Genomic DNA, 25885 nt, shown 5'->3' on the forward strand with positions numbered 1-25885 from the left:
GAGATCCCTGATGTCATGTCATTGATATGATGACTGGTCTCCAAGTACTATGGTAATGGGTCCTACACTAAGTACTCTGACATCTGAGATTTCGTCGACTAAAACTATGACGAAAAATGTTCGTCGACTACCTTTTTTCACTGACGAAAACTAAATAAAAACTAAGCTATGATGACTAAAACTAAGACTAAATATATTGACAATTTCGCCAACAAATAAAAACTAGACTAAAATGTTAGTGAGGGATCTAGTGGAGAAGAGATCCAGTAGAAATAAGACCAGTCATTTTATGTTTGGTTGCGCTCGGGTGTTGCAATCTGAAAATAGTAGATCTACAAGCTCACAACGCGTCGCGACTAATATCTTATGATATTTAGTCAACTAAAACTAGACTAACAGCAAAATGTTTCAGATGACTAAAACTAAATAGAATTTTATTTAAAAGGCTATGACTAAAACTAAATCAAAATGTGCTGTCAAAATCAACACTGGAGTACCGCACCAAGTACTCTGACAACGGGTATTGCTGAAGGACATGTGTTCCCAAAAGGCATCAGCCTAGTATAAACGAGTGTCACTCTTTCAACAAAGGTCCAGTGATGCAAGCTCTTCAAGCTTCAAAGGGATCCGTAGGCCCAATTGGATCAAATCCTGACATCAAATGTAGTAATTAGACTACATAAGCAATGTCATCATTGTTCAGAGAACAGTTTCATTCAAGCAGTGTTTTTAGTCCACCAGGTTGTCTGTTTAATAGTATTGTCACTTTGCCGACCAGCAGCAGAATCAGATAAGAGCCCCGCCCAAGCCAGCTTGCTGTGCAAGATATGACCTCCACGACGTACGCCCTCTTGGGACAATGACATCACAACGCAGTCAAAATGGAGACTTCCTTCCTGGTCATCCCTAAATAAGAGTTATTCAGAATTCAATAACATACACATTAAACCATGGAGAGGACTGGGGACTTCTTGTTTTACTTTGTTAGACCAAATGCGATTCAACACAGAGCAATTATGCTAAAGCCAAGCTGCATTTGGCAACAGGCCTGAACTGGCTTTGTATTATTTCCTGGAGTGTTTGTTAACAGCTGTTAAGGGCCATTTACACCACTGAACTAAGGGCAGGTCTGTCTAGAGAGGCTGGTGAACCCTCCAAAATAAGGCCTGCAGAGTGCAGGCCAGCATTGGACTTTTCTATTATTTATTCATCCTGAAGCTTCAAATGAGCTTCAACCGCTACAGTTAAAAGGCTGGAATAACAAACAGGCTGCTTGTAGAGTACTTTAACCCACGTTCAGCCTGGGAGTCCCGTTTTGTAGAATGTACTTGTAGGTCCTAGGCACGCGCACACACGCACACGCACACACACACACACACACACACACACACACACACACACACACACACACACACACACACACACACACACACACACATACCCTTTGAGTCGGTCACAGTGATTTAATTAGTTCCTGTCCTGCAGAACACGCATAAACAGTCATCCATGGAGTTCTTCAGCAGCAAATATGGTCCTACTTTCACAAGCTACAACTAGTTGCAAAATAGTTGCCCAACATATGGTGTAGTGACCGCAGGGACATGACAACAGAAACAGCAGAGAAATAATATGGCAGGACATTAGCCTGCTAGCACAAGCATATCAGATCATGACATCAGCACAGGACTGGGCCATATGGACAAAATCATATGTCACAATATTTGTTACTTAATACCACAATATTGATACCTCGATCAATATTGTGATGATAATGATAATATCATATTGTGATAATAATATAAATTGTCTTTTACATGTTTTGACAAAGTATAAAATAAAACTTAAGTGATTTAAATCAGGAGAGGAGAACACTTATGCTATATCACAATATTACAACGAACATGCAAAATCCCAGATGATATCTGGTCTCATGTCACAATATAATATCGATATATTGGCCAGCGCTACATCAGCATAGAATTTGGGCGGGAGAGAAAGACAGGAGAGGAGGAGCAGTTACACTCTAAAGGGTGTGTGTGTGTGTGTGTGTGTGTGTGTGTGTGTGTGTGTGTGTGTGTGTGTGTGTGTGTGTGTGTGTGTGTGTGTGTGTGTGTGTGTGTGTGTGTGTGTGTGTGTACGTGCACGTTTGTTCTCATTACTGAATGACTCTGTTCACATTGTTGGTGCTTTAGACAAGAGAGACAGATTCTTTTTTAACTGCCTTTGGGAAATAGAGATGAATCTGGCCTTTCACACACAAACACGCCCTTCTCATGGTGACAGAGACAGACCTTGGCAGCTAGAGGAACCACAGAGTGGTCGCTGCAGACACCAGCACCAGCTCAGTGTTCACACGCCACAGCTCAATTCAATATCTTCCCTTTTCCACTACAGAGGAAGCATTTCACAACACACCACATCAGAACTCATGAGCGTGCTTGCTGGTGAGACGACAGTCGCAATACAGCTGACATACTACTGTAGCATCGCTGTTGGCTGGGAAATGTATATGAACAAATGGAAAAACCTGTTCCGATGGCCCTAATTGAGTTGTGACATTTAGTCGGGAGCACTACTTTCACCCTGGTTTTACCATTGAGCTAATAGAGCCTGCTTGCTTGCTCAGGGGATACATTGAATCTCTTGACCATCAGGTCAGAATTTGTGTCAGAGCTAAATGTCTCAATAGAAGAGCAGGGAGACAAAATACAACCACCCCAATTGTATACGTTATATTGTATTAACATACTCTACCATAGAGATGGGAGAAAAATACATTTTATTCATTAAAAAAGTTACATAGTGCCGGAAGTGGTTAAATATTTGTATAATCCAAAGAGAGACGTAAAGTGACCAATAGCATTGATCTATTAAAGAAAGAAATAATAATAATAATGGTGATTCCAGCCGACAGTGACCATATAAATGTCTTCAGACAGTGTTTACATAACGTTAAAGCTTTAGACTTTGCTCAGAGGCTTTCCTGTCACTGGTTTAAAAACAAAGCCTGATTTACACTTGCACACTGGTGTTGCCTGCTGTAAAATAGCAGATACAGCATACAAGCTCACAACAACGCGTCACATTCGTGATGCGTTGCGAGCTTGTAGAGCTGCTATTTACTGAGCACGATGCCGGCACGCAACTAAGTATAAAATCAGGTTTAAAATGGACATCTCAGATGATCAATCGGTCTCAGTCTGTTACTAGAGAAGACAAGCAGCACCACCCCTTCCGTATGGAAGTCAGATGTAACCTTGCGCGCGCGCGTGTGTGTGTGTGTGTGTGTGTGTGTGTCCGACTGCCACTGTTCCAGCTCATTGACCCAAAAGGACAGCTAGTAAATCCAGCTGCACTCAGTCAGTCAGCAGCTACTGTGCTGTCGCTTTAAAATAATCATTTGCAAGGCTATATTATGTCCGGGGCGGGGAGCGGCTAAGATTTTTTGACATGCTATTCAGAAGCAACATAATAAAATGGTTGAGCATGGATGGCATGGAGCTGAATAATAATACATTGCCGGCTCTCCTATCTGCAAAGGGCTTGTTGTACCACCTCTGACGGCATGGACATGGGTATATGTTGGCCCTGTCAACGGGGAGGGGAGGGGCCTTGCTCCGCTCAGGCAGAAGAATCGAGGTCACCAACCTACGTCTCATGTTAATTACAGCAGATATGTGTCAAACTGTCCTCACGGTGCAAAGTCCCTCTCATCTGAATTAATGTGTGTTGAGAGGCGGGCTAATCGGAGTGTGAATTCCCGACTACGGGCGGTTAACTTACAACATGCTCTGGCCTATAGATGTGTAAACCACTAACCACCACAGGGCTGTCTACATACTGTACATGCCCCATCTTAAAAGTGGGCCTACTCCCTCTCTGCACACATACCTGCATTCACGTGCATGTGTGTGTAGTGTGTACTGTATGTGTGTGTGTGTGCGCGTGTGTGTGTGTGTGTGTGTGTGTCTGTGGGTTGGGTGACACACTGTGTTAACTTTCAATGGGGGGAAACCTGCTAAACAAGCTGCTTTAGAGTGAGCTTGTTTTGTGTCGTTATCCGCAGGGGAATCACACACACTGTCTGTTGATGTGGGAGAGGACAGGGCCGGCCGGCGTGTTAAAGAGCCCTAGGGGTTAATTCACTGGTTCAGTTTCACAGGGTCCCCAGATGACAGTGAAGTGACAATTTAAAGACTTTTAAGAAGGAAAGCAAATGAAAAAGATCATTACAGCATCAAAAGTAATCAACAAACTATACTATAAAAACTGTATAGTATTGTCAAATAATAAATTAAATTTGTCAAATAATAAAGCTCGCACCGCCTCGCATGGCGAGGCTATTTTCACAATATTTATCTGTGGAAGCAAGTCAAACTAAATTGAATGCCTCAACTCCTACATTCCATAGGGGGGTCGCCAGTTCAAATATGATTATTTTGGTAGGTCACGGCCGGACAAGGTTGAAAACCACTGGGTTAATTTACTACAAAATAAAATACAAAAACTGAAAGATGTTACAACATGCATATCAGCTCCGGCGAAACAGGAAGAGGAGCAGGGAAGTTGTTACTGGCCCTGTAGTTGCACTGTCTGACTCAACATAAATAAACCTCATGTTCTAAATCAGTGATTCTCAACCTGTGGACCGGGGACCACTGGTGGGCCATGAGGACGCTGTAAGTGCTGAATACAAAAGTATTAACCCATTTAATCCGGGAACGCATCTACAAATGTCTTCTAAATCCTAACAGGTTTCTGAAAAACCTATGTTGCTATATCAGTGGTGCTCAAACTTTTTTTTTAAAGATTTTCTTTTTGGCTTTTATGCCTTTATTTGATAGGACAGTAAGCTGACAGGTGATGGGGAGAGATATAGGGGGTAACACGCAGCAAAGGTTGTCGGGATCGGGCAGCAAAGGTTGTCGGGATCGGGAGTCGAACCTGCGACCCGCTGTCAGGCTGGATTACCAGCCTAGGTGTCCAGACGGTTACGCCAACCGTCTGGCCCTGATCAAACTTGTTTCATAATTGTCAAGGACTCCCAAAATGATAAGTATTTGGCCGCCGACTCCCATCTCAAAATATTTTGTTCCAGGGACCCCAGAAGCAAAGATTTGAGTTACAAATGTTCGCTTTAAAAATATGTATATTCAAAGATTTGCACAAATGTGCACCATTTCTTTTGTTCTACAAGCTCATATGAGCACCATGAGCTTGTATATCTGCTATTTTTGAATAACAAATTATAAAATAATGGTTATAGCTAAAATCTAACAGCTTTAAACAGCTTTGATCTACAAATAAGTGGGTTCTCGAGTGACAGGGGAGTATCCTTCCTGACCTATAGTACATTCTAGTTGTGGCAAGAAATTATAAATAGAACCACTGGAAAAAATAGTTTATGCTCAGAACAATGGCCAAGCAGAACAAAGACAAAAATGGCATGTCTAGAATAACAGTCTGCAGTTAGTGTTTGATATTACTTAAACAATGGAATTACTTAAACAAAGCTACAAATAAAAAGAAAACGATTAACATTTATAAAAACCCATTGATCAATCATATTTAAATATGCATGTCACTGGATATTTCAAGTGGGATTACATTCTTCAAAAGAGTATTTGCAACCATCTAACTTCCGAGTAGTTGCTTTCGAGGCTCGTTTACAGAGAGAGAGAGAGAAAGAGAGAGAGAGAGAGAGAGAGAGAGAAAAGGTCAACAGGGGGTTCTGGACCCCTAGGGGGTCCTAAGAAATACTACAGGGGGGCTGCCAAATTTTTGTGTGATAGGATTTTACATTATTAACCACTTGAACCCTAGCATCCCTATCCTGAGGAGAACTCAGGATACTAGGCCTCAAAACGTCTCACACTGCGAGGTTGTTTTGAGCTTGTAGATCTGCTATTTTCAGGAAAGTGTGAAAGGTCAAGTTTACTAAATATTGAATAAGTGGTTAAATGTCTTAAAATACACATTAACGCAAATCCAACACATTAAAAAACATGAATTTACACAACACTGATGATAGTGCTGTCAAACAAGTCTATGAAGCCATCTATAAAATCTATGCAAAAGCATGATCTGCTACACAATTGTATACTTTATGTAGTGGGGGGTCCCTGCTTCATCTCTCTCTCTCAGCTAAGGGGTCCTTGGCCTGTTAAACGTTGAAGAACCACTGACATAGTAGAGTACAGTTATAGTGTAAAAATGTAACCAAGGTATATATTTATGCACCTGCAATGTCTACCACTAGAAACAAGTGAATTTACTGTCAACCTGGTTGGTTACATATACATATTATGTGAGGGATTAACTGTGCAGTTTGATTGCATATCAGTGTTTATTTTGCACACTGTTGTGTGTGTTTGCACACCATTTATAACCAATTCACGTAAACTTAAATTATTACAATCCATCAACGTTGGCTTATGTCACGCAAAGGGCGCACCTTGGTTTACGACGAATGCGTAACGTCAACAGACATACCATGTCTGCTTATTATAAGCCACTTTGGGCCTGGTGTTCCTGTAAAGTCGATTGTAAATATTGGTGGTTGCGGTCTTTTGGGCTTGTTTCTAAATAGTGGAGCGGCTAAATGCTTTTTTCTGGCAGAATCTTTCAGTTGATGATAAAAGCGTGAAAATTGGCATGAGCAGTCTCCATGGGTCACTTGACAAGAATATTGTCTGAGCCATTTGTAATTTCAAGATGGCGGCCATTTTTCAAGATGGCCGATACCTTAGTGGGCAGTTAAGTGATATGATGGTTTATTTGGTGATACAAGCATGAAAATTGGCATGAGCAGTCTCTGTGGGTCACTTGACAATAAGCCACCCACAGCTACTTGAAATTTCAAGATGGTGGCCATTTTTCAAGATGGCCGACACTTTAGTGGAGCATTTAAGTTATATAATGGTTCATTTGGTGATACAAGTATGAAAATTGGCATGAGCAGTCTCTGTGGGTCATTTGACAATAATTCACCCACAGCTACTTGAAATTTCAAAATGGCGGCCATTTTTCAAGATGGCCACCGCCTTAGTGGAGCAGTTAAGCTTAAGAAATCATTTAGTTGGTGATACAAGCATGAAAATTGCCATGAGCCGTCTCAAAAGGTCATTTGACAAGAAACCGCCCACAGCCACTTGAAATTTCAAGATGTCTGCCGTGCGCCATGTGGATCCTTAAATGATACCTTTTCTCATAGAAATGTATTGGGTTCCTCAAAAAGCTCTGTCAAGAGAGGTTGTTTGACTGTGTTTTGTCTGACTCCTCGCCCACAAGCTGTCCAGTTTGGTAAAACCTGTCAGGAGTTGCCTCCCACCGGCATAGCTCTCAGTGTTCACTGAGGTAGGCTTACACAAGGTCCCTTACCACGACAAGGTAACAGTCACAAGGGAGGATAATATATATCTTTTTTTTTTAAACCAACAGCCATTACATGTGTCAAATAGATACTAAGGGGTGGGGAAACAAAAAATAAGATGAATAAATTAACACAGTTGTGGTGCTGATAAGCACAGTTGTGGTGCTGAACGGACAGTGCTCCAAAATTATGAGCAATGGCTAACACTGAATGGCAATAGCCACGGAACCATGACAAACTATACTAAGGAACTAAACTGAAAATGTGCTTCACTGTTAGATATGGCAGTGGAAGGTAGTGGAAGCAATGTTACAAAGTAACAACTGAAAATTACACAGTAATAGACTAGATACAAAGTAAAACATGATGCGCCGATGTGGCGAGGGGAAGCCGAGCCATAGGCCTACCCTTGAAAACACAGAGGACAACGGGGAATAACTCTGGCAAAATAAACATGCAAATATAGGTTGTAGCAGGGGCAATTACATAGGCATGTGAAACTGGGTCCATATCTGAAGCACTTACACCTTCCAGTACATGCCTTGGTGCACCCACAATTGGTCAACTCCCAACAACTCTCCGCAATAGGTGGAAGTGGAGTCCAGAAGACTTTCCACTTCTCGTCCTGTTCCACCCATCTCCAGTCAGATGGGCTCGGCATTTGTGGAGGTCGCTTCAATGCCTGTCCCCACACGTATCCAGCCTCATAAGAAGCACGTTTGGCATGCTCTTTGAGTGCTGCTTGAGTTGGCAGGATCAAGTCATATCGTCTTTGCTTTCTGGCAAAGAGATCAAGCCTGGCCTCGTTCACAGTTGTGACATCACTGGACCGGTCATACATTAGATCTTCTTAGTCTCTTGACATGGATATCTTTGGTATCTTCAGTGTCTTCAGCAGATGTAGATGCTCTCTTTTGGGCCCTTTCCAGCTCTGTGTTGTTGAACAGCTTGAATGATATGTTGCTCTGTTTCTTGTCAATGTGCTTTCTATGCCATCACCTTCATCTAGTCGGGTTGGACTAAGTAAGATAGGCAGAGCATTGATCTTATGAAATAATGGAACATTTCTTGCAATGGTATCATGACCAGTACGATCGTGCTCTCTGTTGAATAAACTTGGCTGAATGAGTTTTTCCTTGGTGACCTGCTGACAAATGAAACATCTGTCCCAGTTAGTTTTCACAACTGTTATGATGGCTTCTGCCATGTCTGCAGCATAGGCAGAGGCAGAGGGTTTATCCTTTTACCACCTTTTACCAAGCACTTTGATGTATGGGATACAACTAAGTTTGTGCCTTAACCCAACACTTAGTCCGATCGTTCATCCAATGCCATTTAAATCCCATGCGATCTGTACACCATCCGGTTAATTAAAACCCCATTAACCTTGGCTAGGCTCTCCCGCACTGGCACAACCTGTCAATTCAGGTGCGGCTATCTAACTGTTTTGGGGTAAATTAGACAGCATTTGGGATACTAACTTTCAATTAGCTGACATTGAACCCCACTCTGAGGTTTAACAGCAGTGATATATCACCAGTGTGCCCTGGTAGTGCAGATATTCACTCTTATCTAATCTATCTATGATCAACACAACTGTTTTAGCATAATAATAATAATAATAATCGTCCTTAATGAAGAAAAAAAACATACATTTCTATGAGAAAATGTCTTTTGAGGATCCAGGGGGTGACCATCTTGAAAATAGAAATTTCAAGTGGCTGGGAGTGTTTTCTTGTCAAGCAACCCTTAGAGACTGCTCATGCCAAATGTAATGCTTGTATCACCAAATAAACCATTATATAACTTAATTGCTCCCCTAAAGTGTTGGCCATCTTGAAAAATGGCCGCCATCTTGAAATTTGAAGTAGCTGTGGGTGGCCTATCGTCAAGTGACCCAGAGAGACTGCTCATGCCAATGTTCATGCTTGTATCACCAAATAACCCATTATATAACTTAATTGCTCCACTAAAGTGTTTGCCATCTTGAAAAATGGCCGCCATCTTGAAATTTCAAATAGCTGTGGGTGGCCTATTGTCAAGTGACCCACAGAGACTGCTCATGCCAATTTTCATGCTTGTATCACCAAATAAACCATCATATCACTTAACTGCCCACTAAGGTGTCGGCCATCTTGAAAAATGGCCGCCATCTTGAAATTACAAATGGCTCAGACAATATTCTTGTCAAGTGACCCATGGAGACTGCTCACGCCAATTTTCACGCTTTTATCATAAATTGAAAGATCGTAGCACTTAGCTGCTCCGCTAAAAGTGGAGTGGCTTATTTTGTAGATCGGCTATTTTCAAACAGCCAATGTATATAGGTTTAAAGGTCTCATGTAGCCTATAGTAGCTTCTTTTGGGCTTGTTTTCAAAGACCAAAATCTGGCAACACTGACTGAGGCAGCTGCTGCTACAGGTTCACATTCACCTGCATATTAGCGATCAAACGAGCAATTTCATTCAGTGGGTAATAAACAAACAAACTAAAAGGGTGGCAAAGGTGATCTTTGTTATTAACCTATAGCCTTGGATCAAGACTATCATAGATGTATGTTATCGATTTTGACACTTGCATATCTATGATAGACACGAAAGTGAAAGTCAGACTCGATCAAATACATCCATGATCGTCTTGATCCAAGGCTATTATTGACCGAGAGAACACACACACACAAATAACAAGTTAGTTAGTTATACCTGCCAACGAAATTCTCCAAGACCGAGCTCTTCCCAGCACTCTGTCCACCGACCACGGCGATCTGCGGCAGGTCCAAGTTACAGCTCTGTCCGATGGTGCTGAAGGCGTCTTGAAGCTTGTTGATGAGGGGGATCAGGTCCTCCATCCCCCGGTTCCCCATGGTGGCTGGCTGGGTCCGGCTCTCCTCTCCTCTCCTCTAGCTCAACACACAACCTGTCTGGGAGGCTAGCTGACGTTAGCTTAGCAGCAAGCTGCTGCTCGGGTTACTCTCCTCCTAAAGTGTTCAGTTAATTCCACCCAGCGCTTCGAAACAGTTCCCTCCTTTGCACTTTTAGGGGAAACCTTATGCCATTAGCGTTCCCTCCGTTCACAAAAATAACATTTTATTGTTATTTTTAACGCGTTAAATTGTTCAAAGTCAGGAAAAAAAAGGGGGGACGGAGTGCCCAAACTCACAAAACAAAACTTCCTCTACGCATCGCCATCCGGTCAGGGGCAGGGTTGCCAGGTTCCGAGAGTGAAACAAGCAACTAGGTCTAGGAAAGCAAGCCCAAAAGAAGCAATTTATGAGCGCTTTAAACCATTCGGCTATTTTCAAAAACTCTTGCAATAAAATGTGGAATATTTTGAATATTATTGAAAAATTCTATCTCAAATCTGGTATGCGGGGCTCCCTGGCACAAAACATTTTCAGCTGGGGTTTTGGGACAATTAATTTGGGGGTCCATTACATGGAAATATTTGAGAACCACTGGTTTGAATAATAATTACATTTTTTTGGGGTAAAAAGCAACTAACACTTTAGTAACAAGCCCCAAAAAAACACAACCAGCACTACCAATATTTACAAACAACTTTACAGAAAAATAAGCCCAAAGTCGCTTATAATAAGCCGACATGGCAACACTGGTCAGGAGAGAGACTACATCCGATGCTAAAACCGGTGAGTGGAAGCCCCTCCCTCCTGTCTGGAATCCTGGCCAGTTCATTGGCTGATTTAGCTGCCTTTCAATCACGCCTTCGTCTTCATTGTAGAATGGGATCAATTCTACTTTGCAGTTTGCATTTCTGGTCCAGAGCGGATACGGAAACTGTATGTGTGTGGGCTTGTGATTTGTGTGAAAATTACCCGGATACAGATGGCGGGCTCTGGAACGGATCTAAGCACCGAGCAGTAAATGGTAAAGCAGGCTTTCCACGGGTACTGCGGGGAGAATTGTGACCCTGCTGGCGACATGAGGTATTACTTCACTCGTGAGAGGGCGTGGGTTTGTCTTTGATTTAACAGCTTCTCATTGGTCAACTGGACTGTCAATAGAGAGCCTGTCACCTCACACGTTTTAGTCAGGGTTACCAGGTCTGCTTATTATAAGCGACTTTTGGCTTGTTTTTCTGTACAGTTGCTTGTAAATATTGGTAGTTGCGCTGTTCGCGTTTTTTGGGGCTTGTTTCTAAAGTGTAGTTGCTTATTTGGGCTTGTTTCCTAAATGTTATTAAACCAGTGGTTCTCAAACATTTTCATGTCAAGGACCCTCAGATTAATATGCATTTGTCCTGCAGACCCCCATCTGAAAATATTTTGTGCCAGGGACCCCCGTACCAGATGTGTTGTTAAAATCCAAAACTACTACATTTTTCTATTTCTTTTCTTTTTTGAAAATAGCAAATCTACAAGCTCACAACGCGTCGCTGTGAGCTTGTAGATCGGCTAGATGATCTTGTTTTCAAAGACCTGGTTGCTCATTTCTCTCACACAATCTGGCAACGCTGGTTCTAGCGTGTGTTTCAAATACAACATGGCGGCGCCCATAGAATGTGGCGTTGAGCCTAACAACATTCATAACAGCATGTCTTTGAAGAAGTCTCTCTCTGCCGTGGTGTCGCCATTGACCCTGCGACTGGTCGCTGAATGTCCAGTGACAAAGGCCAGGGCGTGTGACCTGGTGCTGCCACATGGCGAGGTCAGCACCCCGGTGTTTATGCCCGTCGGCACCCAGGGGACCCTAAAGGGCATCACGGTGGATCAGCTGGATGCTCTGGGGTGTCGCATATGTCTGGGCAACACGTACCACCTAGGCATGCGACCGGTATGTGGAATACTGCAATGAAAGTAGCATTATAATCATCATGTCTCATGGTTCATTCATTGTACGCCCTGGTCTGCTGCTTGTAGTACTGGTGTGTTGTTAACATCAGTCACTCAAACTCTTGGTCAACTGTATTCATATAGAATAGATACTTAATAGTTACTGTCATGGGTGGAAAAAAGTTCTCACATTTCTTAAGTAAAAGAGTATCAATACTGCAATGTAGAAATACTCTGTTAGAAGTAAAAGCCTGGGAAAAAATACTTTGAAAATAGCAGATCTACAGTAGGCCTACAAGTTCACAATGCGTCGCATCAGTATAATATTTGCCTCTAAGATGTAGTGGATTAGAAGTAAAAGTACTGAAAATTGGAAATACTCCAGTAAAGTAAAAATACCTCAACATTGTACTTGAGTAAATGTACACTGCTTAATATATACCTTCTTATCTTCATTTCCCACTATCCATAGGGCCCAGAATTGATTGAAAAAGCAGGCGATTTGCATGGCTTCATGAACTGGAAGCGAAATATCCTCACAGTGAGTGTCCTTTTTTTTCCTTCTAAACAAATCTAGATTTGAATGTATCTCCTTGCATCCTAAACATGCACAGTAAGAGCAGACATGAGATACTGACAGGTGTGTGTGATGGTAATGCTCTATCCTCTGATCACAGGATAGTGGAGGCTTTCAGATGGTGTCTCTTGTTGAACTGTCTGAGGTGACAGAGGAAGGGGTCAAGTTCAAGTCTCCATATGATGGCAAAGAGATTCTTCTAACTCCGGAGAAGTCCATAGAAATACAAAACAGTCTGGGTCAGTAGGCTTGAGTTTTACTCAGGTTGTTTTGTGCAAAAAACTTAAATCTAATACCTATTTTGTCTGTTGGATGTAATGTCTAGACTCCGTATCTCAGGAATAAATGATCTAATTACACTGAAAGTAACGAAATACTTGGCTATTGCTATGCCGTCACTAAAGGTCAGTTATGGTTCCATCCATTTAGGGTCAGATATCATGATGCAGCTGGATGACGTGGTAAGCAGCACACTGACAGGACCCCGGGTGGAGGAAGCCATGCACAGATCCGTTCGCTGGCTGGACCGCTGCATAGCAGCCAATAAGAATGCAGACAAACAGAATCTGTTCGCGATCATCCAGGGCGGGCTGAATGCAGAGCTCCGCAAAGTCTGCCTGGAAGGTAAAGAGTTGTTGCTCCTCCAGTGTAGTGTAACTTCCTAAGGTCGGGATGATTTTAACTATTCCGGTTCCTTTGCGAGTCCCTCTAAACGGTCCGATTCCTTTATCGGCTTAAAGGCATAGTTCACCCAAAAAAAACATTTTTTTCTATCGATTATTTCTTGAATTCATGGATATTTCTTTGTTTTTGTCGCAATCCTAAGCCAATAATTTGATGACCAGCGGACCGGTAGGCAGCGGTTCCGATAGGAGACACAAAATAGACTCTTTGTGTCTCCTACCGGAACCGCTGCCGGTCATCAAATTATTGGCTTAGGAATGCAACAAAAACTAAAAAATATCCATGAATTCATGGGGTGACTAATGTATGGATGAACTATCCCTTTAACGATTTCTATAGGGGGTTCCAAATGGCCCCTAGCAGGTCTGTAACTCTGAGAGTGTGGACATTTACGGGTCCATTTGGTTCCATTTGTACACTCTCATAGTTATGACGGTCTTTGAAATTAAAATGTTTGAGAACTTAAGTTTGTATTGTAATTGTATAGCAGACGTGAAGTCCACATAACCAGCTCTAACAGTGCGATAGAACCGGTTCCGGAATCGGTTCCAAATGTGATGGCTCCTCAATGTTGGATCCGGGTTCCGAATCCCAAACCCTATTCCAACCATGGCTTCGTTGTGTTTCACATCATGTTCAAATGTGTGTCCTGTAGAAATGACTAAACGTGACGTTCCTGGTTTTGCCATCGGAGGCCTGAGTGGAGGAGAAGAAAAGGACGATTTCTGGAGGATGATCACGCTGAGCACGGACCGCCTGCCGCGAGAGAAGCCTCGATACCTCATGGGCGTTGGGTGTGTTTCAGCAGTACATTTCCCTATAGGCCCAGGGCATAGCAGTGGTGGCCATTTTCTGGTGCCACAGATAGAAAACACATACTTTTTCTTATAGAGATTTCCGAAAATATTTAAATACATTATTTTAAGGGAGGGACAGACCATGCTAATGATCAGTCAATCATGTGGGATGGGAGATTCTTGAGATAAGTAAGAAAGGGTTGCCATATCCTATAAAACATGTGTATGTTTTTTTTTTTCTAATTTTTATCCCACGATTTTGTAACCCTTATTTTTCACCCGGTGCCAATTTTCTAAGTGATCCTGGGCACTACACTCCCCTCACCAGCCTAGGGAGGCCAGGGCCGAGCTCATGCCTCCTTCAATGCATGAGAGCCAACTGACCTTCTTGTCACCTGACAGGAGGGAGTTTCCCTGGTTGGACGTAGCGCGTGGAAGGAACACGTTATTCCAACCAGTTCCGTTCCCCTCCATCAGGCGCCCCGGCTGTCATGGGGGAGGAGTTTAGTGACCAGGATTACTACATGTTTTTGTGAGGGTATCAACTACCCTGAGAGACACGGGGAGAACATGCAAACTCCACACAGAGTGGGCCCTTTCGCCAACCCCACCTAGGGTATGGGCGCTGATGACGTGGAGGAGGAGACACGCCCCCAGCGCCCACAGCGTCCCTGGCGGGAATTGAACCCAGGACCTTCTAGCTGTGTATGTTATTTCTTAGAGAGAGTGTTATCTTTTCCAGGGGTATACAGCTGTTCACCTCTGTAAGACACAACCCAATTGGCAGTGGGAGCTCCGATTTCCATTTCATTGCCATGCATTTTTTGGCAATAGCCGAAAAGATTGCTGTAAGCTTAATGGAATAATGTGTAAGATTAGTATTCGAAAGGTTGCCCAGCAGGCATATTTCTGGATCTCTTGTAAATGTAGTCCCATGGATTGCTTATAATGCACCACATATTCCCTGCCAAAAGGATTGTAAAACTTGTTACACTGCCAAGTGGAGTGAAGGAAAGTGCCTTCTGCTGCACATTTAAAATGATATTATGGAATTATACCCACGTAATTTGGAAGGAGTAAGATGGGTCTGGTGCAAGAAGTTAAATTAAGTCAGTCCATATATTGAGTTAAGTGTACAACATGTAACACCATATCTACATAGACCCCTCCATGATTCTGGGTCAATCTCTTTGTCTAAGTCATTCTCCCACCTATTTCTAGACCTGTCCAGACCTGAACATTCATTTTAATGGAGTTAATTTGACCTAATAAGGTAAGGGGGAGAGTCATCCATCTTTTGAGGTCTTCCTCCACTTTATGAAGTAAAGGCAATATGTTTAGCTTGTTCCTTGTTCACTAGTATGCCCAAATATTTAAGCCCAAATATATTTTGACACAGAATCAAATGTTTTATGGTCATGATTCATCAGGAGCCTGGATGGCTTGGTTCCAGGCTTAAAATAATTGATATAAATATTTTCAGAAATCTCTATGGGGAAAATGAATGGGTTTTCTGTCTGTGGCACCAAAGGCCACCACTGCTATGCAATTTTATGAGCGACATCGCTTGTTTCTTTGGTTGTTTTTTTGTGTGTATTTAATTGATGTGACTCCTTCCTGTGTGTTTCTCGTGTGTTCTAGTTATGCTGTGGATCTGGTGGTGTGTGTTGCCCTGGGCTGTGACATGTTTGACTGCGTCTTCCCCACCCGCACTGCAGTAAGCACTTAAACCTTCCGGCCTTGCACACTGATACATCTTTCATCTGTAAAGGAAAACTTTAAAACATCACTGCGCTCAAGGCAAATCCGGCACGAGTCAGCAAGACACTCACAGTCCAAACACTTGGCTGGTTTGCACTCAAACAGCTGACAATAATGCGTTTAAATAGTTTTGGTTGACAAGAGTACAGAATCTTCAGCCTGTGGCTGTCATCAGTGTACTTGTACCCATTAACCCATTAAGAACGGGAAAGCATCTGTGTCATTTCAGATTTGAGCTATATACTGTATATAGAACATTGGTTCTCAAAGTGGGGTTTTATACTTTGGCTATAACACGCTATGAGCTTGTAGATCTGCTATTTTTGAAAAATCTGAATCTTGTGACAATTTGTGACACATCTTTAATATATATTTGTGAACATTTTTAACCCAAATCCTTGTTTCTGGGGCCAAAAAGCTTGAGCACCGCTGATATACAGTAGCAACAGTTTCAGAAAACTGATTTAGAAGACATTTGTAGAATCAGCCTCAGGTCTTAATGGGTTAATGATAGCAACAGGCTATCACCAGTGTACTTGTACATTAATGATTGCATTAATGATAGCAACAGGCAAACTCGTGCAAAGCTGCAAATTGTTTGGGCTTTCGTTGATGAAAAATCTGTGTCTGACTGTTACTGGCAGTGATGTTCTTCTTTTTTACTCCAGAGGTTTGGCTCTGCCCTGGTGCCATGGGGATCTCTCCAGGTCAAACAAAAGCAGTATGCCAAGGACTTCCAACCCATAGACCCAGACTGCCAGTGTCCCACCTGCAAAAGGTAAAAGGAGATGCAGCGGTAAACGATGAAGGTGTATATTGGATGAAATGTTAGCCTCAATTGAAATTAATAAATGGAGAAATGAACAATGACAGCATTATTTTAGTCTGGTTGACCCACATTATAGTGAATAGCCCTTCTCTAGAGCTACACCTCCACAGTCCACATCATCCAGAGAGTGCCCCGACTGGTCTGAGAGGAAGGTGCTCTTAAACATTTTCAACATGGCATCCCTATTTTGGGGATGTCATAAAAAATAAAGATAGAAATTTGCATATCTACAAGCTCTCTACACAACACTCACGCTCGCTCACAACACGCTCATAGATATGCCATTTTCGCTGTTCGTTTTACAACCAAGTAGTGTTTAACACCGGGATTCCCGGGATGCGGGAATCCCGGGAATTCGTTTTTTTTTACCATCCCGGGAATTCACTTCGGTTCCCGGGCTTCCCGTTTTTTTTTTTTCTTGTTAGAAATCGTGACTACTAATTGAAGCCGAGGCCGAATTGGGCCAAATCGCATGGATGAGCCCTGACAGCACATGGTTGGTGCTACAGACTCCAAATTTCGCACACAGATAGCTCAGACCTTTGCCTACGATCTTAGCTAGGCCTCGACCCGACCCGATATGCGGTTTTCTGGAACCAACGCGAAAGGTTCGGAATCTCCATATGCGGAGATGACTGACATCGGGCTGTTCCGGAGCAAGCGCTGACTCATTGTGACATCACTTCATAAAAGGCATCACATACACTAGATGAGTCAACAAAAAATCTCTGAGTGTGGCATAAACTATAGTCTTTCTTCCTCTCACTCCGAGGTGACAGATGAAAGTATATAAGCCGGCTTCTAAGCTAAGTCCAGCACTCTTGACAGACCTCTGCATATAGTCTATAAGCAGCTCTCAAAAAAATGAGTACTCCAGAAAAGCTACCAAAGCTAAACCCCGGTGAAGGAGAAATAATTCGTAACAACTTGGTACTTCTAAATTATCAGTGCAAGTTCATGGAAAGCCGGAAGGAATTGCAGGAGCAGGCCTTCAAGACATCGACTCAAGTCCTTCTTTATATACAAAAACTGGAGCAGGAAAAAAGAAAAATGAACCAAAGAATTACAAAACTCGATTGGGATGCGAAATGGAAAGCTAATAAGGCTGTTGCTGGGGATCAGATGGGACAGTCAACATCTGCTGGCCAGACAGGAGGAGCAGACGAAGGAGGAGACAGTGTTCCTGGGGAGCAGATGGAACAGTCAACATCTGGTGGGAAGACAGGAGGAGCAGACAGAGGAGGAGACAGTTTTTTTGATGAGATCGGTGATGAAGAATTAATTAACTGTGCTGCTTTTACTGAAGAAAACAAGGATCAGTCAAGATCTGAGTTGGATTAGTTGGAAACATAAGACAAGCTAAATCAACAGCACAAGACCAACAAAAAACAAGTTCTCCAAAAAAACTCAAGCTGAACTCTCCCGCTACAAAAAAGAAAATAGCAACAAAGCGTGGGACTGGGATGATGACTTGAATGATGCAGATTTATGCAGGCTACATATTCTGCTTAAAGAAGAAACAAACAAAAAGCGACAGAGATATATGCCATATATGGGCATAAAAGGACACATACAAACAGATACATAGATCCCCATATATGGGCATGAAAGGGAAACGGACAGACAGATCCAGAGATCTCCATAATAAAGTCAAAACGGGTCCAATGACAACAGGTATAATGGGGTTTGCATTAAAGGGGGAACCGGCACTGTGTCTGCAACACAGTCGAAGGCACAGACAGATACAGAGATCTCCATTATGGGCATAAAGGGACACAGACAACCAGATACAGAGATCTCCATATATGGGCATAAAACTATGACAACAGGTATAATGGGGTTTGCATCAAAGGGGGAACCGGCACTGTGTCTGAAACACAATTTCGCACGCAGATAGCTCAGACCTTTGCCTACGTTCTTAGCTAGGCTTCGACCCGACCCGATATGCGGTTTTCCGGAACTAACGCAAAAGGTTTGGAATCTCCGTATGCGGAGATGACTGACATCGGGCTGTTTCGGAGCAAGCGCTGACTCATTGTGACATCACTTCATAAAAGGCTCTGACATCACATACGCTAGATGAGTCAACACAAAATCTCTCTGAGTGTCCATATATGGAAACATCAACGTGCTGACCTCAGTATGACATCAGACCGTACACAGATGATGACGGGTTCATCTATAAAATAGATGAACCCATCATCATATTATAAGAGGACACTCAATGCAGCTGCTGCAACAGCAGCAACAACAGATAACCAGGTATAATGGGGTTTGATTTAAAGGGTGGAGCATTCATTCCCTATTTACATCGTTCCTGTGTAGGCCGGTCCCCGACTAGACCCTCGGCCAGCCGAAGGGCTAGACGAGCTTCTAGTTAATACTAATTAGTAGAAAGCCCCATCTACAGCGTGGAGGAATTACTATTATAATTAGGCAAGTTACTTGCCGCGTTGCCGACCAGGGCAGGGTCCCATCGTCCCGTTGTGAACCAATATGGGACGCACTGAATGAATGTAACAGTAATGAACAAAATAAAACACAAGTGGCCGTGATGCCCCATGCCTGCCCTGCACAGTGCGCACGCTGATTTCACTGTTTCCTCTGCTGTCAATATGGTAGACACCAGTTGACTAGTTCAGATTCAACATCATCAAGTGAAACGCTGCATAAACAGTAGGCCTAGGTAGGTTTGATCGAGCCTATATTCCAGCTTAAAATGCGCACAAGCCAAGCAATGCTTTTGATAGAGAGAGAGGACAGACCGGAGAGCTCAAGAGAGAGAGAGAGCTCAAGAGAGAGAGAGAGAGAGAGAGAGAGAGAGAGAGAATTAGACCGATGTGGTCCGATTGTTTTATCATCATTAATGTAGCCTACCCTACCAGTACCTACACTTGCATTTTAGAACGTTCAAACTACCATTTTACTAGAACTACCCAGTAGAACAAGTGAACTGCACAACAGCTGTCTGTCTCATTGATTGTCAGTGCTGGCAGCGCATGCATGTGCACATCAAAATCACACTACAAAACCCCACATTTGATCAACAACAAAATATAGATTAATAGACAACATACAGCCAACATCCCAAAATGGAGTCTTATAATATCCAGCAAGTAGCCTAATATAAATGAATAACTGCAAACAAATGACAAGTTTAGGCTATCAAATCAATATCTTACAAAAGTAGAGAAAAGCTGTGACCTCACCGGCGCTCTGATGGACAATAAATACATATTTCTTTTGCAAATTCTCTTGTCAATAATGATACAATGGAACGTTTCTTTCAGCAGCTAGAGTTTGACATTGTTTGAGTGCGTTTTGAGCGCAGCTCCTCGTTAAGTTAATTGTCTTCACCCGCTGCGCAACAGGGCAGATCTCCGCCAGGGCAGGGCACTATAGGCTATTATATTTATATATTATATTTATATGATTTTAAAAAATCAAATTAAGTCATTATTAGTGCAAGTTCATAGGTGGACACAATAGGGACATTTGGGCACCTCGGTGTAAAATTGGCTATTTAAGTATATAAATGCATTTTAGTGGGCACTTTTTTTTTTTTACCCTTTAACGGGAATTCCCGGGAAGCCCGGGAAAAGGTCTGAAAATTCCCGGGAATTAAAATTAGCTATTTCCCGGAAAATGTTAAACCCTACAACCAAGTATATAGGGCGTAAGTGGTTAAATGAATAGAGTGCTCTGAAGGAGGGTCCAGTTTGGTGAACTTCAGCACCCACAGTGCCAATTGCCAAATGTGCCTTGTGTTTGGGCAAACAAAGACATAAACAGCGTATATGAAACAATGAATATCATGTTAAGGAAGATGTTAAGTATATGCTTGTTGTCTTGTTGTCTCAGACACAGTCGGGCGTACCTGCATGCCCTATTCAAGACTGATACGGCAGCCATGCATCATGTCACCATCCACAACATCAACTACCAGGTCAGTATTGTAGCGACTAATTCTTCCCAATAATTATTCAAACCATTTAAAAGTAGGGCCAAGAGGCTGAGTTTTGGCAGGAACTGTGACGCGTTTCCACTCCAAACTAAAGCAGAAAAGGTATTGCTGATAAGGTGATTTATTAACACAATAAGGTCCAAACATGTTGTACTGAAACTTAGATAAATGAAACTGAAGGCAAAAAATAAAAGTTTTGATTAATGTAAGAAAAAAAAGAAGTTCCTATCACACAAAGATTTGGTGGCCCCCCTGTAGTAACTCTGAGGATCCCCTAGGGGTCCCGGACCCCCTGCTGAAGACCCCTTGTGTAGTGTATTGTGGTGTAAAAGGGGCAAATGTCAAAGTCAATTTTCAAAGATCCTCCGTCTCCTGTATTGAAAGTAGACTTTGGTCTGTTCAAAAATCCGGTCTAGGTCTTAATTCAAACTTAACGTACGAGTCCTCTTTTGTCCAGAATGGTCTTCACAATGTTTCCAGTTAGCCAGGAGTTCCGAGGCGATGAGTCATCCACTATGATCACGAGGTCTCCTGGTGTGAAGTTGCATCTGATGTTTGATGTTGGGTTGTCTTTCCTGTAACTGGGGAAGATATTCTTTGACTTTCTTTGATTCGAATAAATCCGACATACTTGAAGAGAACTTGCCTCCACCTGCGGCGAGCATAAATGTCATCCTTCTGAAACTGTCCTGGTGCCATGGAAGGTGTAGTCTTAAGAAGAAAAAGGTGGTTCGGGGTAAGTGCGTCAAGTTCATTGGGATCTGTAGAAGCTTTGGTGATTCGTCGGCTGTTAAGGATAGCTTCAATTTCACATAGAATGGTGTGCAGACTTTACTCATCAAGATTTTGCACATTAAGGGTGGAATTGAGGACCATTCGCACTGATCTATTTAGTCTTTCCCATACACCTCTATGGTGTGAGCCAGCAGGGGGATGGAAGATCCAATTGATTCCCTTCTGGAGCATTGCATTATGGATCTGGGCTTGATTGCAGCTTTGAATTGCTTCCTTCAACTTACGTTGAACTACCTCTTCACTTGATCACTTCTGGCTGTAAAACGATGAAGGGCATTGATGATGTCTCAAGTGATGATGCCACTTCAATGTGAATTGCTCTTATAGCCAAACATGTGAAATGAAAGATCTAATGAAAAGTTATGGTAATGCGAAGGATGTGCAAATCATAATGGAGAAACTGATGAAGCTATATGAGAATGAAAAAGCAGAACATGATTCACTTATTGTATTGATTTAACTGGAAAGGCAAAATAAATGTTTTTCACGAGTTACAAAATACAACGGAGATTTCATAGATGATGTAAAACAATGGCTTGTTGACGTTGGAATGCCAATGCATCAAATAAGTACCCGAAGAGGTACCTGTTGGGCATCAGGAGGAAATGCCACACACTAATGCTCAACAGCCCTCTTCCCAGTCACATAAGGCAACATCTGCAGCATTTGATACAATTCAACCTGGTAACAGTGTCAAATGTAAGCAGAAAAACCCAAAGGCACAAAGCTTCAAGTATAGCATCAGCATGTCTTGTCTAAAACCTGAGGCAGAAATGGCTGCTCTTATTGTGCAGCAAAGATCAAGGACACAGTAGACATGCCTTGGAGGCACACATGGAGCAGCTAAGAAGGGAAAAGGAGCAGCTGCAGCCGGAAACACATATGGCTGCTAATATGGCAAAAATGGTGCTAGGTTCAAAGAGATCTGGTGTTACTATTAAATCTAAAGTGACAGATGGAATGTCGTCATATTTAGAAAAGGGACAGCAAGCAGATGATTCCACACCACATTCAGAACCCACGCAGGGACAGGTCCCTCACAGTCCAAACCTCCCCCAATCGTGGCAAACCAGCGCGCACAACACAAGCCACAACCAACAACAGTCCCCAATGGACAAGCAGCAGCACTTCCAACTGTGTTCAAACAACAAATACACAGAAGGAACCTATGCAAATGTATTGCTCACCGCTTCTGATGGCTGTGATGCGCTGCTGTCACTCAAGCGTTTCCACCACAGCCGCGGTCAATGTGGCTCCAATCAGAGTCGAAGAGGGGCAACATAAAGTCCAAATGTTGCAATGTCAATACCCATCATGTTCCAATGTTTAGACCCAAATTCATTCATTCCAGAACTTGATCCATTGTCCATTTAATCACAAAACGCCACGATTCAAATGTTCATTCATTTAATTTCCAATCCAACACAGAATCCCGGTCCATAGATGAATCGTGGGTGTAATGAATGAACCCATATCAACTAGTAAGACGTGATGCAGGAGGTTTTGTGTACAACTTTGCTTTTGTATATTTAAGTGTTCAACAAGATAATTAAAATATTGTTTTTCAAATGAAAATGAAATAAAAGAAAAAATCCTCCTTTTATTGCAGCTCACGCTGATGCGTTCTGTAAGACAAAGCATCGTGGAAGGTCGGTTCCCAGAGTTTATCAGGACGTTCATGGAGCGAATGTTCCCCTCCCGTGACCAGTACCCCAGTTGGGCAGTGGATGCCCTGGCCTCTGTCAATATCTCACTGGACTAAAACTGGAAAGACTGGTGCTACAGTATGTTTCTAGTGGTGGCTGGGACCTTTATTAGGCTACCTTTTGTTTTTGTTTTTTTCTTGTTTTTATTTTATTTTGTATTCTTCATATTGATTTCTTTTAAACTGTTTTAATTTGCATTGCCAGTTTGTCTTGGTGGTGTTGAAATGTTTTTTATACTGTTTGATGGTCTGTCTCCAAATGTTCATGATCAGAATGTGTAACTGGTTGAGGATTGGAACAATGTATCCCCTCTGGTACCACACTTTTTGTCGTTACCATGGCTACAGAGCAAGGACGAGACCCACTTAACCCATTAAGACCTGAGGCCGATTCTACAAATGCCTTCTAAACCAGTAGTTCTCATACTTTCTAGATGTTAAAACATATGTTCAGAAATAGCAGATGTACAAGCTTGCAGCGCGGCACAAAGTGACGCTGGGAGCTTGTATATCTGCTATTTTTTTAATAGCAATGCTAAAGTAAAATAACACGGATGTTTTCCCGGTTTTAACAGGTTAAGAAGTCGTATTTTGACTTCCTTTCTATACCTTTTGTAATATTCCATTCCTTTTTTTTTACACTTTATTTATACTTTCCATGTACAACAAACAATAGAGACATATGCATTTGTACTGTATTCAACATATTATCCCCCTCCCAACAAAGCCGTAATTTTCCATTCCTGACCAAAATGCAGGGCAAAATATATTTGCACAATTGCAAAGCTAATAAATCAGTTGTTTTCCCCTATAACTCTACTTGACACTTGAAAGGTCTACAGCTTGTCTGCCTCAAGTCTGTTTGGATTTCGATACATTGATCCAGTGGTTCTCAAAGTGGGGTCCGGGGATCCTTGGGGGGTTTCAGGGGGTCCCCAGCAAGATTAGTTTAAAATAGGCTACTGTAGCATGAACATTATTTCTAACCATTTGAACCCTATACGTCATTGAAAATGGTGTTAAAAACAACTTCATAATTGTGAACCATTTTAACAAAAATAAATCTAGTATGGGGGTCCCTGGCACAACATATTTTCAGATGGGGGTCCATTGCAAATACATGTTAATTTGGGGGTCCTTAATTGGCACGAAAAAGTTTGAGAACCATGCACTGCATTCATTGACCGAACGAACGATCGTGTATAATTATGACACGACCACTAGAGGGCAAAACTACACCAAAACGTGACACTAAATTGATTAACAAGCCTGTATATTTCACAACTGATAAATTATCAGCTATTGTTTCTATCCACAAGTTTCCTAGGGCATTGTGGGCATCACTTCCTGTCGATTTGATCCCTGATACATGCCCACAACTCCCTAGGAAACTTGTGGATAAAATTGTCTATATTGGATAGAATTGTTGTTTCTTTTTTAAATAAACTCATTCATTCATATAGAGCAGTGGTTCTTAAACTTTTTCATGTCAAGGACCCCCAAATTGACACTTATTACCCCACGGACCCCCATTTGAAAAGATAAGCCAGGGACCCCAATAAGAGAAGCTTTTTATGGCTCCCTAGCAGTGATTCTCAACCATTTTAATTTGAAGGACCCACAGTTTAACATGCATTAGGCTACGGACCCCCATTTAATGGCATTTATACCTCTGGGAGCCCAATTCATATTGTAAAATCAATGTTAATTTAACTCTGAGAGTGTACAAATGGAACCAAATGGACCCGTTAGGGTCCATTTGGTTCCATTTGTACACACTCAGAGTTACAGACCCATAAGGGTCCATTGGGTTCCTGTCCATCATTTAGCTGGGGACCCCCTGGAACCCCCTCAAGTACCCCTAGGGGTCCCCGGACCCCACTTTGAGAACCAATGATATAGAGTATCCAAAGTACCCTGTAGGGCCTACACACACATGTGATGGTAGCCTACAGTGTAGGCTACCATCTTCCATGTTATGTCATTAAAGATGGAATTTTGAGGCAATTTTGGAGGAATTATATTCAACACCTGCAACAACATTTCTCACATCATTACAATTTAATTTAAACTTCTATTGCAGGCAGATGAACCTTACTGACTACATATTATCCAACTTGTAGGTACAAAGACGAGACAAAATGAACTAGCAGAGCAGTAGCCATAGTGGAACAGTCAGAAGCAAAATTAATAGGTTTGTGAATTGAATTAAGATTAATAATGAATAATTCATAGGAATATTTTTGGAATATTTGGTAATCCCACGACTTCTTAGTGCCTTGAACTGAATGTGATTATTTTATTATAGGCTATAGGCTCCAGCAGAGCATGAACAGCTTGCCAAAGAAAACCTTGCAAAACTGCCAAGCATTCCAAATGAATGCACATCTGAGTGGGCTATATTATGCTTGCAAATGAACTGGAATGCCTTTTCATCTATATTTAAGAAGCTTCCGAATATTTTCAATATGGATCCATCCGGATCAACATTAATTCATATATATAGCCCATCTATAGCCTATGAGTCATGAATAGTAATGGACATATTCATGTTTTAAAAAAAAACAAAATAGGAAAGAAAGAAAGTGAAAGTGTTGATGACAGACAGTAG

General features: G+C 42.1%; 2 protein-coding genes across 5 annotated transcripts in view; one reads left to right on the forward strand and one right to left on the reverse strand.

Moving 5' to 3' along the window:
- LOC311056252 (dynamin-2-like) overlaps positions 1–10551 on the reverse strand; it is a 45330-nt gene extending 34779 nt beyond the window's left edge. For all 4 annotated transcript variants that reach the window (XM_084072737.1, XM_084072735.1, XM_084072736.1 and 1 more), the window contains exon 1: positions 10076–10551. In XM_084072737.1, the coding sequence (XP_083928863.1) occupies positions 10076–10236 (161 nt within the window). In that variant the 5' untranslated portion in view covers positions 10237–10551. The remainder of the gene's footprint in view (positions 1–10075) is intronic.
- Positions 10552–11872: 1321 nt separating this feature from the next.
- Positions 11873–23478, forward strand: qtrt1 (queuine tRNA-ribosyltransferase 1; the record flags this gene model as incomplete). Its single annotated transcript, XM_084072739.1, has 9 exons — positions 11873–12163; positions 12635–12703; positions 12840–12978; positions 13169–13363; positions 14079–14217; positions 15862–15937; positions 16650–16759; positions 20672–20756; positions 23179–23478. The coding sequence occupies 9 exons, from the start codon at positions 11873–11875 to the stop codon at positions 23329–23331; spliced, it is 1257 nt and encodes a 418-aa protein (XP_083928865.1). The 3' UTR covers positions 23332–23478.
- Positions 23479–25885: the final 2407 nt, after the last annotated feature.

This window comes from Gymnoscopelus microlampas (assembly GCF_963454915.1).
Source record: "Gymnoscopelus microlampas genome assembly, chromosome: 11".
Classification (NCBI taxonomy): Eukaryota; Metazoa; Chordata; class Actinopteri; order Myctophiformes; family Myctophidae; genus Gymnoscopelus; species Gymnoscopelus microlampas.